Here is a 14577-nt window from a genome sequence, read left to right as displayed (position 1 = left end):
GTTTAAGTTTACTTTGTTGCTGGAGGCTTTCAAGGAATTACAGTCGGTAACTACTAAGAATTTCCGTCCATGTAAGTAGTGTCGGAAATGCTTGACGGCGCTTACTACTGCTAGTGTCTCCAGTTCGTACGAATGATACCTAGATTCCGCGGGACTGGTCCTTTTACTATAATATTCGATGACTCTGTTTTCCTTTTCGACTTTGTGCATTAAAATAGCTCCATACCCCTCCGAACTAGCGTCGATATGTAGCTCTATGGGACGATTGGGATCAAATATCATTAACACCGGCGCGTCGGTCAGAACGGAAATTATCTGTTGTCTTATCTTTTCGTGCCTGTCCGTCCAAGTTATGTGCTTGTTACTAGAAGTGAGTGCGTACAAGGGTTTCATCACTTGTGAAAATTTAGGAATAAATTTTCGGAAGTAAGAGGCCAAACCTATGAACTGCCTAAGCTGTGTGACAGTCGACGGTGCAGGTAAAGAATTCAAAGCTTGTATTTTTCCCGGGTTTGGACGAACTTCTCCGTTACGAATTACATATCCCAAATAAAGTACCGACGTTTTCAGAAAAGAACATTTAGCGAAATTGAAAGAAAATCCGGCGTTTACGAGAGTGTTTAGTACAGTGTGCAACCTTTCTAGAGCTTGATCTATTGAGTCGGCGATTATTAGAACGTCGTCCAAATAAACAACGACATACGAATAAGCGAGGTCGCCTAAGGCCTTGAAAATGGCTCTCTGGAAAACGGCTGGTGCATTTTTCAACCCAAACGGCATCGTCACGTATTCGTATTGACCGTCGGGGGTAACGAACGCAGTATATTCCGTCGAGTTAGGATGAATGGGGATCTGGTGAAATCCGCTAGCCATGTCCAGGCTAATGAAGTATCTCGCACTCTGCAATCTCGCGATTTGGTCAGCAATAAGGGGTAAGGGATACCGATCCGCGACCGTATTTTTATTCAGCGCTCGAAAGTCTACACACAATCTGTCTGAGCCGTCCTTCTTCTTCACGAGTATCATAGGGCTCGCGAACGGCGAATTACTAGGTTTTACGATTTGTGCTTTCATTAATTCGTCTATTCTCTCGCGTACTATTCTTCGCTCTTCCTCGCTAAGCCTGTAAGGGCTTCTCTGCACGGTGACGTTGGGATCAATTAGCCGTATTTCCAACTGACCCGTATTGACGCGAGTACGCGGGAAACCCGTAATGAATGATTCTTTAAATTTTTCGAGAACAGAGATTAATCGATCTCTGTCGTTACCGATCACATCAGTGTCAACCTCGTTAATGTTGACCGCATCTTCCGCGACTTTACCACAAGCGTTAACGACCTTTGTTTTACAAATAACGAGGCTATTTTGCGTGATATTTACGTCGAATCCCTGGCTCAAAATCTCGCGACCAATCATGATATCGTATTTTAGGTAATCGTCGGCAAGGACATGAAAAACTATCTCCAATGTAAGACCGTTAATACAAACAGTGGACAAAATCTGAAGTGTACTCTTAATACAAGTATTCCCGATCCCTCGCATCACTACCACATCGGTTATTCTTTTACCCGAAAATTTCGAGGCTAGGGACTCTTTGATTAACGAACACTCGGCCCCAGAATCAAAGTAAAATGGATACGACTCACCCAGATGGTTTAATCTACCAGCCGGAGCTTCCACTACACAGGAGTCGATCCGGCGTTCGTCAATGGAATCGTAGTTTCTTTTCCGCGATGATGGGCAATTAGGCGCGATATGTCCCTCCTCGTGGCATTTGAAGCAGGTCACCTTCGACGATGCGGCTGGTCGTTTTTCCTTCGGGTTTCGTATATCCTGCTCCTTCCCCGTTTGTATTTGCAGGCGACACTCCGTTCTCCTATGTCCGAGAGCACCACAGCGGTAGCACTTAATCCGAGGAACTGATAGCCTGCTTCGTTTAGCTTCAGGTTCCGTTAGTGAATTTCTTGGCGAAAATGTCGGCTGATCGTTGTAAGGGAGAATCCTCATTTCATCATGAAATTGGTCCTCCGTCCTGATATTATTCGCGAGCGTTAGTCGCCGAAAGCGTCGATCTTGTGAACTCAGTATATAAAGGGCGAGGGCATTGATCACTTCGGGCATCGTTAGATCCTGCAACTTCATCTGCAGCATGGAGCGGAGGCGACTACCGTACGCTCCCGGGGATTCAGTCTCCGACGGTCGTTCTCTGGATATCCTTATTAACGCCGAAGCGGCTGTCTCTCTGCCACCAAAACGCGAAAGAAATTGTTCCTTAAACGTTGGCCAGGTAAGCTTTCCACCGCGCACCATTTGTGAAAGCCAATGCGCAGCAGGACCCCTTAGGGCGCGATTTAGAGCGGAAAGTAACGCACTATCTTGCATCGGGTGGTCTTTCAAAATCAGATCAGTATGAGAGCACCACGCGGATGGATCGGCGCCCGCGCCTTCGGGGTCAAAACGTGGTAACGTTGCATCCTTAGATTCCGTACTCGGTCTTTGCTCCCCCGGTTTGTGCGCTAGCGTCTGAATTAACTCGCGCATAAGGACCATTTGCTCTTGCAGCACTTTAAACGGTTCTAATCCCACTTCTGATGTCGGGTCACGATTCGAATTTTGGGCGCGCGACGACTCTTCATGTGGACTAGCCATCGTTTCACAAAGCCGAGATTTTATTTACACGTGTATACAGGTCTATCACTAAGCTTAACAAATAATAAGTACAACTAATAATAAGTCTAACAAACACTAAGCCTAATGAATAATACGATCTACGAATAATTAAATTAAATAATACTATTAGCAATGTTTGAGTTCAAACGAATCCACGGTCACCGGGATAACTCCTTACTAAGCGAAACTAACTTAGACGCAAATGCGATCGTCGAAAATGCTCGATGTATCACTCTCCAAGGCAATCGCAAGAATGCCAGCCTCGTGGAGATTTTTCTCCCTGTACGATTGCATTTTGTTTTCTATACCCGTTTGGAAGCATCGAGAAGGTTCCAAACGCCGTTGCTAGGCACACTCGTTGGAAGCATCGAGAAAGTTCCAAACGCCGTTGCTAGGCAGTTTCTGCCTGGAGTTTTGATTACTAATACAATGTATGTCCCATTGCATCGGCACCTCCGAGGCAACATCACACGTGGCTAGGCCCGCTCTCGAGGCCGCATGCCGCCACAACCACATTTCTCGGAAAACACATACAACCACTCCAGACCTCCGTTAGATAAAACATCCATCCCGTGACCGTGGCTACGTTCAGCGACCTATTGTCACCTCGAACCCAATCTCGCTTATTACAAATCTTAAGCAATTACAACTATAATAAAATCTAGGCTAAGGTACTAGAGGATGTTCCCAAGATTTCCAAGGAAAGGCTTCGGCTTTCCTTTCATCTCCGACATATATATATATATATATGTATGTATATTCACACGAACAATACTATTGTCACTTTAAACAATATTAATAAATAAATGTTCTAATTGCGGTATAATAAGGAAAAACGAGCGACAGACGGAAAATTACTTCGATAACAAAACTAAAGACCCGCCACTATAACTTTACTAATGACATTTATGAGCAGCCATGTTCTATGCGCAACTACACTGTCAAATGCAAATGTAAAAAAAATATATATATATAGATATATTATTAATTAAAAAAAAGGGGGAAATATAAAATTAAATATATTTAACAAACATAAAATAGATAACCTTAACATTTAAAATGTATATATATATATATATGTCGGAGAGAGAAGAACACCGGAACACCTAGAACTTGGGATAGTCCAGCAACAGTGTACTCCAGGGTCTACTATAGCTGTAGTCAAACGATGACAGTTAGCTAATCCGATTGTAATCGTTCGAGACTGGTGATGGTGAGCTTTGGCTCGGGGCGACGGCCCGTCGCCCAACGTAACCGCGGTCGACGGGACGGGCGCTTTGTCTAGCAAAGGTATAGAGCGATAGTATGACCTCCAGTACAGGAAGTACCGGGCAGTAAAACATTCCAACGGGCCCCTCAGACAATGAATACCCAAAGTTGAGGCACTTGCGCGACACGAGTACCGCTAGCCCGAGGACCCGCCATAAAACCTAGGTCACTTCCGGCAATTAAGAGTTTCCTAATGGACAGGCAGGTTGGTCCCAAAAGCGACCGATGGAGACACGGGGGTCGGGCATCCTCGGGACGGGCACTGGGGCATTCTTGCTAGAGATCTGAGCGAGGAAGCACGGAGCGTCTTACGATCAGGAGCAGTGCACGTTTGAGTTCTACTAAGCATATCTATCACCCCGTCGGCCGCGTATTCGTAACCGAACCGGAGACCATTGTCACCAGTACCGCGAGCATCTAATCCCCAGGTTGATCGCCGGTTCTGTACTCTCGATATTTGTGTTAATAAACGGTGTTTGCGTGATATCGCAACGATGGCTGCCCCTCAGGTCAACTCGCCGAACGCCCCCAACCTGATCCTCAATGCAACCTCGACATATATATATATGTCGGAGATAAGAGGACACCGGTGCCTTCCCTCTGAAATCTCGGGAAAATCCATAAAAACATTGTAATTAAAATCTACAGTTGTAACTAAACGATTTGCCGTCATTCTAACCAATTGTATTTGTTTGAGACTTGTGACAATGAGCTTGGGCTCAAGGCGACAATTAGTCGCCGAACGTAGCCGCGGTCAACGGGACGAACTCTCCATCTAACAAAGGCATTAAGTAATCCTATAGCTATCCTTAAAAGAAAGATTTGTAGCGGCACATGGCAGTAAACATTCCAACGGTTTCTGTCCCGTAGCTCGCCACACGCAGATCCTATTCTCCGGGCAGGATGTTTACCAGATGTCGACGCGTCTCCACAGTACGTGATCGGCTAGCCCGAGGACCGTCATAAACACTAATATCTAGTTACCTAAAATCCTTCAACAGATACACAGTCTTTGTCCCAGTTACGGGAAGACAGGAGAGACCTATTTTTCCACGAACGACGTCTCCCACTAGCAACCCTCCCTCAAGGGCGGCTAGCATCCTTTTCTAACTACCGATATGGAGATTGACCAATTAGCAGCAACGCCAATTTCCCTTACTTTCTGGACGAAGGCTTTTCTCGACGAATCCGATGATCTCGTGTCCTTAGACACACCCCATTATAGTTTTCCTCTGTGGCATCATCGGGACGGGAAAGGCATTCTCGCTCGCGATCTCACTGATGAAAGGAGTAACCCTTTACGACCAGTGAATATTACGCATCCGACTTAGATTTTGTGAGCCCGTACATCCACTATTCCGTTGACCGCGGATTCGTTATTGCACTTAGGATCATTGTCATTAGTTTCTCGAGTATCTAATTACCACGGTTACTTGTCCGATTCTATAATAATCGCAGTTGCACTAGTCAATGTCTTCCCTATTGCACAACGACAATGTGTAATCCAAGTGAAGATTCGTTTCACGCCCCTAACCCTAATTCTAATGTAAACCCGACATTTATAATGTAAAAAATGTATATGTAATACAAAAAGAATGTAGAATATAGGTACTAATGTTTAATCTGATTTTCTGTAATTTTGACAGTTTTGTAATCTTTTATTTTTATATTTTTATATTTTCTATATCTTTGTGCTCTTGTATTTTTTATATAATTCTATATTCAAGTAACAGTATAAAAAGGATACGAAAAGTATGGAATGGCAATGCATGTAACGGTACGTGAATGTTACGCGTGCGCAAGATAACCAGGAGAGGTTGTATAGGAATCAAGAGGTCGTTGGACAAAGAGAACTTTTTTTAGCATTAGTTCAGTATACCCACGTCGTTATTAACAAGATGTTTATGTATTTCCATTATCTTTGTTCTAAAATTCACTGTTATTTTGGGAATTTGTTAAAAAATCTCTTAATCCTTTTAGGAGATGTATCACTCTAAACTGAGATCTAAACTCAGATCACAGGTTTTTTTTTATTTTACAGATTAGATTCACAATTTGTCCAGTTTGGACATTTGGTAGAATTTTTTAGCTGTTAGATTATTATGTGGGTAGCTACCCCCAGTGGGATACCATCTTCGTGTTTGTTTGGTTGTGTCCTTTGTGAGGTCTGCTGGGTATTTCCCTTTCAGCCTTCTATCCATGTTTGAGGTGTTGATCGTTTCTGCAGCTAGCCAGTTTGGCTGTGTTCCTATTCTTTCTTTGTATTTTTCTGCGTGTCTGCTAATTTTCTCTTTGACCATTGGTATTCCCAGGTCCTTCCGTATGCCTTCGTTTCTAACGTACCATGGGGCGTTTACTATTGTTCTAAGAATTTTAGCTTGTATTGTCTCTATTTTGTTTATATGGCTCATTGCCGCTGCCCCCCATAGTGGTATTCCGTACGTCCAGATTGGATTTATGATCGTTTTGTATATTTTTAATTTATTTTTTATGCTTAATTTGGATTTTCGACTTGTTAGCCAATGCATTTGTCTCCTTGTTGTCTGTATTTTGTCTATTATTGATTTAGTATGCTGTTTCCATGTGAATTGTGTTTCTAGGTGGTCTAGTCCTAGGTATTTGACTTGCCTTGTTTGCGGTATGTGCGTGCCGTTCAGTAGGATGTTTGATGGTGTCTGTTTTCGCAGTGTGAGTGTAATATGGTTGCATTTATCGGGGTTTGCTTCCTTAATAGTAATCAGACCTTTAAGATATTGCTATCATATTGTTGTCAAAATGGATTAATAATTGAGCAAATGGATGTAGAAACTGCCTTTTTAAATGGTGAAGTAAGCTCGGAGGTATATGTAAATCAACCAAAGGGATATGCGGACGGAACGAATAGAGTTTGTAAATTATCGAAAGCGCTTTATGGGTTAAAAGAAAGTCCGAGGGACTGGTATGAGTGTTTTGATAAGTATGTGACGAGATTAGGTTTTAAGAAGAACAATATAGAGCTGTGCCTATATACTTATGGAGAGGGAGAAAATGTTGTTTATTTGTTAATATACGTAGACGATTTGTTGATTTGTAGTAAAAACAAAGGGAAGATACAAAGTGTAAAAAAATTATTAACTGATAAATTTGAAATGAAAGATTTAGGTGAAGTAGAAGAATATCTTGGAATGAATATAGAGTATGATTATTTAAAAAATGAAATGAGATTAAGCCAAAAGAAATACATAGAATCATTAGCAAACAAATATAAATTACATAACAGCAAATTGTACTGTACACCTATGGAGACCAACTTAAAAATTGAAAAAGCTGAGATAAATAGAGAGGACATTGGATACAAGAATTTAATTGGCGCATTGCTGTATATTAGTGTAAATACCAGACCCGATATAAGTTATAGTGTGAATTATCTGAGCAGATTTCAAGATTGTTGTAACGAGACACATTTTAAATATACCTTGCGAATATTGAAATATTTGTACCGGACTAGAGATTTAGGACTACATTATAAAAGAAATGAAAAGTGCGAAACGATAGATTGTTATGTGGACGCTGATTGGGCAGGAGATCATATAGATAGGAAATCGACTTCTGGGTATGTAATTAGATGGTATGGAAATGTAATTGGATGAAAGTCTAAAAAACAAAGGTGTGTGACAAAAGCCTCGACGTATGCAGAGTATGTTGCTCTATCGGAAGCGGTGAGCGAAGTAATGACTATCAGAGAACTAATGAAAATCTTCGATGTAAATGTAGACGATAACCCTGTAAAAATCTATGAGGATAACTCTGGAGTAATGAGTATAGCAAAATACGGAACTTTTACAAAAAATTCTAAACACATCGAAGTTCATTACCACTACGTTCACGAGTACGTAAAGGAAAATAAGATAAACATAATAAAAGTAAGTACAGAAGAAAACACTGCGGATATTTTTACGAAGGCACTGTGTAGAGAGAAATTTGAAAGGTTTAGGTCATGGATGAATGTAAAATAAGAGAAATGTAAATAAAGCGATAAATGTTAAATATTTTGTTAATTCGACAAGTATGTAAATAAAATTAAGTGTACAGTATAAATGTAAGGAGGCGTGTTAGGGAAGTGATACATTTACACTGTACATGAGAGTGTGTGTGTAAGGGCCAGAGGGCGTCAAGGTCTTAGTGGAGACAAAAGACTGTTGCCAGATGTTAGAAGAATCTAGGATAGTCGGTTGGCGACCAGCGTGCGTGCAAGACGTTTTCAGAGAGTAATATAGATGTATAACTGTTGTGTGGGAAATATAGTCAATAATTTGTATTCCCAAATCCTCGAATTTCCTTAACATTTACTTCATTTATTTTCCCTACGTATGGACAGTGTGTTGTTAAATGCTTCGTATCGTATCTTGTCATATTGTTCATTGCTCTTGTTTGGTGACCAATTTTTGCTAATTCGTCACTTAATTTTTTTTGTGTTAGTTTTTGAATGTAGTCCTCTTATAACTATTTCGTAGCTCCTTTCCGTTTTCAGCTGGTATGTGTGGTACACAGCGTTTTTTCTTTTAATTCCTTTATCACTTTCCTATAATTTTCTGGGGTGTTTATTTGAATTTTTACTTGTTCTAATTTTGTTTGTTTTATTGTGTAGTTTTCCTTCCCAACTATATCGTTTAGTCGATCAATAAGCGGGTCTATTATCTGGGCGTCGACAAATATTGGTGGTGGTTTTGTAGTTTGCGTTGATTTAGTTGTGTTTTTGGTTGTTGGGTCGTCTATTTCTTCCGTAAGTGAGCTGAAGGAGTTTCTTAATGGTAATTCTTGCAGCCATCGCTGCTTTTCTGTATCTGAATTTCCTGTTATTTTTCGTTTCTTGTTATAACTTGCCACCTTCCAGCTTTCATCCTGTTGGGTTAATTCGTTATTGGTAATATTCTCTTCATTGTTTGGTATTGTTTCCATATCAGCTTCGTTTGTAGCTGAGCATTCCTGTTCTTCGTTTATTGGTTGGCTTGGTTTTGATATGTTTGTTGTTTTATTTATGTAGTATTGTTCGTCTTTGTTAATTATTTTTATCGGTGGGATGTGCTTTTTCATTTTAGTTTTGTTTGTAGTCTTCTTAGTAGAAGACACGAGTTTCCACCATTTAGCTATGGGCGTTGCCGTTCGTAACTTTCTCTTCCCCACTTGCCGCACTTTTTCTGAAGCACTGTTTTACACGTCCGTTTAGCTCGGTTGCTCTGGCAGAACTCGATTTACAACATTGAGAACATTTATATCGAAAATTCTTTCTCGCATGAAGCTTCTGTATTAATACAAAAGGCACGAGTTAAGATATATGATTATTCACAAGTATTAGAGCACTTGCTGATCTTATAGATTTTATAGAAAATGTGATACATGATTGACCAAGATTATTAAGAAAATGAAGTTTACATCCGTATGAGATTAACGATCCGAAATACACACTTTGTGAAAATTCGTGACAGGTGGAGGAAAAGTAATGAATTAACGATTATGTGACAGCAATTAAAATCCGTCGATCTAAGGTCTTTATTAAATTAAATAGTTCAAAATCGTTTACATATTAGGTGATCTCATAAGTTTTTGTGCATATATTTATACACTTTTGTGTATATATTTCATGTGTCGATTTCTAAACATACGGCGATAAGGGACCAATGCACTTAAGCTTAGCTGATCGAGAACAGGCTAGAGTAGATCTTCGTGGGCATAAGATCGTAATATAGTGAACACAGTGACTTCTAACAGTAAAAAATCACGAGTGAAATGCGTATCCATTTTCGACATCTCATGTTATATGAATTTCGGAAAGAAAGTTCGGTAACAATTGCCAGGAAAAACATATGTGCTGTTTACGGAGAAAATGCGCTTTCATCTCGCACCTGTAGGAAGTGGTTCCAACGTTTTAGAGCTGGGAATTTCTGTTTAGAAGAGGAGGTACGCTCCGGGCGTCCTCCTCAGACAGACGGAGATAAAATTCGGGATCTTGTTGAAAAATCACCAAGTTTGACAGTTCAAGAGATGTCAAATGTCCTGAAAATACCTAAGACAACGATTCATAGGTGTTTAAAAAAATGGGGATGGTGTCAAAGTTGAACGTTTGGGTGCCCCATGAACTTACGGAACGGAACCGTCTTGAACGAATGACAGCGTGCATGTCATTAATTGCACGTAATAAACGTGAACCATTCCTTAAACGCCCCTGGTAACTGGCGATGAAAAGTGGATACTTTTCGAAAACCCTGAACGGAAACGTAGCTGATCCCAACGAAATCAGCCACCTGAACGCTGTGCAAAACCAGGGTTACATCCACGTAAAGTTCTTTTGTGTGTATGGTGGGATTATAAAGGAATACTCTATTTTGAACTTTTATCTAGTGGTGATACCATTAATTCAGACAAATATTGCGCTCAGTTGGAAAAATTAAGGGAAGCACTAGCTGAAAAACGGCCAGGTTTAGTGAATAGGAACAACGTTATCTTCCATCACGACAATGCTAAACCGCATGTCGCGAAAAGCGTTACAAAAAAATTGTCTGAATTTAATTGAAAAATTTTACCACATCCCCCATATTCCCCAGACATTGCCTCATCTGATTACCACCTGTTCAGAGCATTACAACACTTTTTAGTAGCTAAAAAATTTGAAAATATTGACACTCTCAAAAATAGCATAGAAAATTATTTTAAAGAAAAAACAAGAGAACTTTTATCGAGACGGAACCTACCAGAAAAATGAGAAGAAGTTGTACAACGAGAGGGGGATTACATTTTTTCATGAAACTGAAAGGTATGTAAACGATCTTAACATATATAACCTCTCGAAAAACGGCACGAACTTATGGGATGACCTAATAATTAAACAACTATAAATATATCAAAAGATTATAATAAAAGAATGTAATAGAATATCTAATGTCCGTACTTGTAAATACAACGAAAAACGTAACGTGTAGATTGCAGATGTTTATGAATGTAAAATTTGCGAAAAGCATATGAAAGTTATACACATAAAATATACAAATATTGATATATGCACGAAAACTATGCGTATATGCACAAAGATATGTACAATTTATGAGTAATATGTCTAATATTGATTTATTAACGTTATGTGAATTGATACAAAAGGATATTTAACAATTTCGTTTTAAATAAAAATCTATTTATGACGACGCGCCAAAATTCGCATTACGATAAATTACGATAAATTATAAATTGCTTTTCCGTATCTGCAGCACTCGAATTGTACAAGTAATGTGTGCGTTTGAGGGCCCGACCTTTTGGTCGACCGCGCCATACCTGCAGTAAAAACGCATACTGGCTTCGCATTTAGATGTTCGCGTTCGACTTGGGAATGGCGCGCATAGATGGTCGGCGCGCGACTTGCCCTCTCCTTGCGGATCATTGGACAAGTTAAACCTACCCTTTCGGGCGGCAGCTCGCTTAGCTGGCGCCACGCGATACCTGCCACCATATAGCTCGGTCCCAGCAGGTTGGCTCTCCAGCCGATTATTTCTGCTCGACAACCATTTTGTATGCTTACCGCTTGCACCGACGGTCACAGGATTCCTCTCCAGCTCGCACGCTTCGTGCTTTTTTCTACGCCCCGGTTCTTCGTTACTGTTGTTTTCTTGGTTCTATCTTGTTTATTGTTCTATCTTCGATCCAGTGTTCTGTTTGTTGTATCCGTTTATTTCTTCGTTGCGATTCTTTGTTTGGTTGTTGTTGTTGTCTCTATAAACTCGAAATATAAATGCAATTTCCTTTTAAATACAGTAACGAGGTTTATTCAATTTCGATAACATTGTATTAGTAAGATATCGAAGCTAGCAACTTTTCGTTGAAGTTTATTTTATATTTCTTAAATTATTCGGGTAAAGATAACTCCACACTGACGGCCTATTGTCCACAGACAGATGTCGTAGTAATCGGCGGACAATGTCTGTCAGTGAAACTTAAGGCGCGTACGGGCAGACTACAGGCGTCTGTAGACATTGCCTGCCGACAACACATGCCAAAACATGTATATAAACTGCCTGCAAGCAACGTCGCTTGTCCACTAGAAGTTTGCCGGGTATCACTGCGTATCGATGAGTCGAAGATGCCTTGGAGATGCAACACACGGATCGTTTAAATCTACCTGTAATCCAATCAAGCTAGCCTAAAAAAAAAACAAATTCAACATTAAATTGTATCGGACATTTTGCTACAACGCTCAACTGATAGAAATCATGCTCAGGAACAAATATATGTCTTTGCTAACTTTCTAAATATATGTAGACGACGTTTTAAATTGCTAGTAGTTGAAACAAACAATATGATATATTTTTGAGTGATCTATAAGGATTTACAGGCCCACTGGGAAATCTTATTAGTGTTCTCTTGCACTATGTATTAAAGCGCATCAACACCGATAGAAGCACTGTACACGCGATATCGTCGCAGTGTCTCCTGAAAATCGGCGATAAGTCGCTCGAAACTTTACTGGAAACATTTCTCCATGTTCTACTGACAATCACATAGCATGTGTCATTGCTGGAATTTGATAAATTTGGTTGAGAACACGAAAGAATTTTCCGTTTACAATAAAGCAAGGGACTATCGAGTTGGAACAGTTAGTGTTTGAAAATAGCGTTCTATGCTAAAATAGCGGTGGAAATTATACTACATGTAAAAGTGAGTCATAAAAACAAATACACTTTTCTTATTTTCTATCTTTTTTACTTTTATCGCAAGTTTGATTTCTATACATATAACTGTTTTCAATTTAAGGAGGAACTTATTTTCTTAAGGGCTTTTCATACAAATTTGAAAAATAACTGTTGTTTTTGATCCCTTATCTCTATCTTTATCCTTCTATTTTTGTGAGACTGTATTGGTTATTTATTCTTAATATTTACAATCCGAAGTCTAATTTATGTGCCGTATTAATTTTCTGTGAATAATTTAGAGATATGTGAAATCTTGCTATATATATATACTGTTTGGTACCTATTAGAAGTGCGTTCGATCTAATGTGGAAAATTCTTAATTTTAATAAAATAGTTTCAAATTGCTAAGGCTGGGGCAAACTAAGAAGTTTCTGGAATATACAGGGTAGTAAGTCGCTTCGCAAATATGTGTACATCGGGACAATATGTTACATATGTAATCCCTTACACAGTTTCATATTATCTTGTAAAATAATCATTCTTCTTTTAATATCAGTTGGTTTTTGTATTTTTATTTCATTTCTCTCATAGATTATAATTCCTTTAGGAAATTTTTGCAAAAATTTTCGCTGGAAATTTTCAGAAAACCTTATTCCTGAACAAAATTTGTTTTGTACTACGAACTGTCGCATTTAAATAAGAAAAATTCTATTTATGTAATTTTGTTATTAAACTTGTTCATATCTAACTTCAAATTATCTGTAGCTTGTTTATAATTAATTAAGTTTGAAATGTTTGTTTGTTAGTTATTACAAAAGGGTCATAGCTAAGTTTTTGAGTTGTGCTCAGGTTATTATAACTTCAGTTATTATGCTCTGAGCGTCATGTTGTTTCTTAATAAAATTCTTTAGTCTCAATAATCCATTTTCTCTGTTCATAAAGATGGTGGTTGTTTATTTTAAGAATTTTGTTCTTAATTCCAAATATTGCGGACATTCTTTTATTATGCATTAGTTGGTATCCAATCTTCTTGGATAGGACGTATTGCATATTCCATTTTTATTTCTTTTATATTTTATCCTGTTTCCTAGACTCACTGCACAATCACGTTTGTCTCTCTGCTAATCTAACTTGTACTATTATTCTTTTAGTTATTAACAATAATTTCATATCTAAGCAACTCACTTCAATTATGTTTTCTGAGTCGTTAGTATATTTATATACTTCACCGTTGATAATTCTGTAGATTATTCTATTCTCTCCGTTTATTACGCCCCAAGGCTTACTATAGGCCGTGTTCCTAACCGTCGCAAACAAATCGTCTTACATGACCGTCGAGATATACACAAAGTAGCGATAAACGCATAGTTGTCGTCAAGCAGCGAGTTCCAGAAACATTTATTCGCCTTCGGTGCGTTATTTTATCCGCATAAAGAAGCTGGTATACGTGATCATAGGCGCGAACGGTGGCGTGATCCGAGCGTAGTGGGGGTCGTCTTCCAGAGAAGACAACGAAAAGGATCGAAGAGTAATCGGTCCCTTCTGAAGAGTCAAACGTTATAAACTGCTTAGTCTAACGAATTCATTGAGAGATATTGCAAAGTCGGGTCGAATTCCTATAACATATCAACTGTATTTATCGCTAAATAATTTGTGACGTTTTTATTATTACATTCATTATTTTTAAATATACAAGCTATATTAACCTGTTAATACAGTGTTAAATTCATTGAACCACCCCTATTATCGTAACAGAAATCAGGGGATCGATCAGTTCGTGGCGTCGGTTATCTAATTGCAACGGGAATTTACTACTCCCGTTGACGTGCTTTCTCGCGATCGCGTCTCTCTGCGAATGCTCGAATAAACACGGATTGCTTTTTAACTAAACATATTCATACCCTGTTTTCTCAAAATCGAAAGCTTAAAACATCCGTTCTTACTGATGTTATTTCAATTATATTTATATCGCGTTATTTCAATT

At 39.0% G+C, this 14577-nt stretch overlaps 1 protein-coding gene across 1 annotated transcript; it reads right to left on the bottom strand.

Annotated features, from left to right (window-relative positions):
* Positions 1 to 1049: 1049 nt before the first annotated feature.
* On the bottom strand, positions 1050 to 2550 carry LOC117238893 (the record flags this gene model as incomplete). Its single annotated transcript, XM_033504097.1, has 1 exon — positions 1050 to 2550. A coding segment is annotated over exon 1 (1501 nt), but the record flags the coding sequence as incomplete, so codon positions are not given.
* Between the last annotated feature and the right edge of the window lie 12027 nt (positions 2551 to 14577).

Source organism: Bombus vosnesenskii, unplaced genomic scaffold (genome assembly GCF_011952255.1).
Source record: "Bombus vosnesenskii isolate JDL3184/JDL3185 unplaced genomic scaffold, Bvos_JDL3184-5_v1.1 scf7180000013721, whole genome shotgun sequence".
In the NCBI taxonomy this organism is placed as follows: domain Eukaryota; kingdom Metazoa; phylum Arthropoda; class Insecta; order Hymenoptera; family Apidae; genus Bombus; species Bombus vosnesenskii.
The sequence above is the reverse complement of the archived record's forward strand: the minus strand, read 5'-3'. Positions and strand labels throughout refer to the sequence as shown.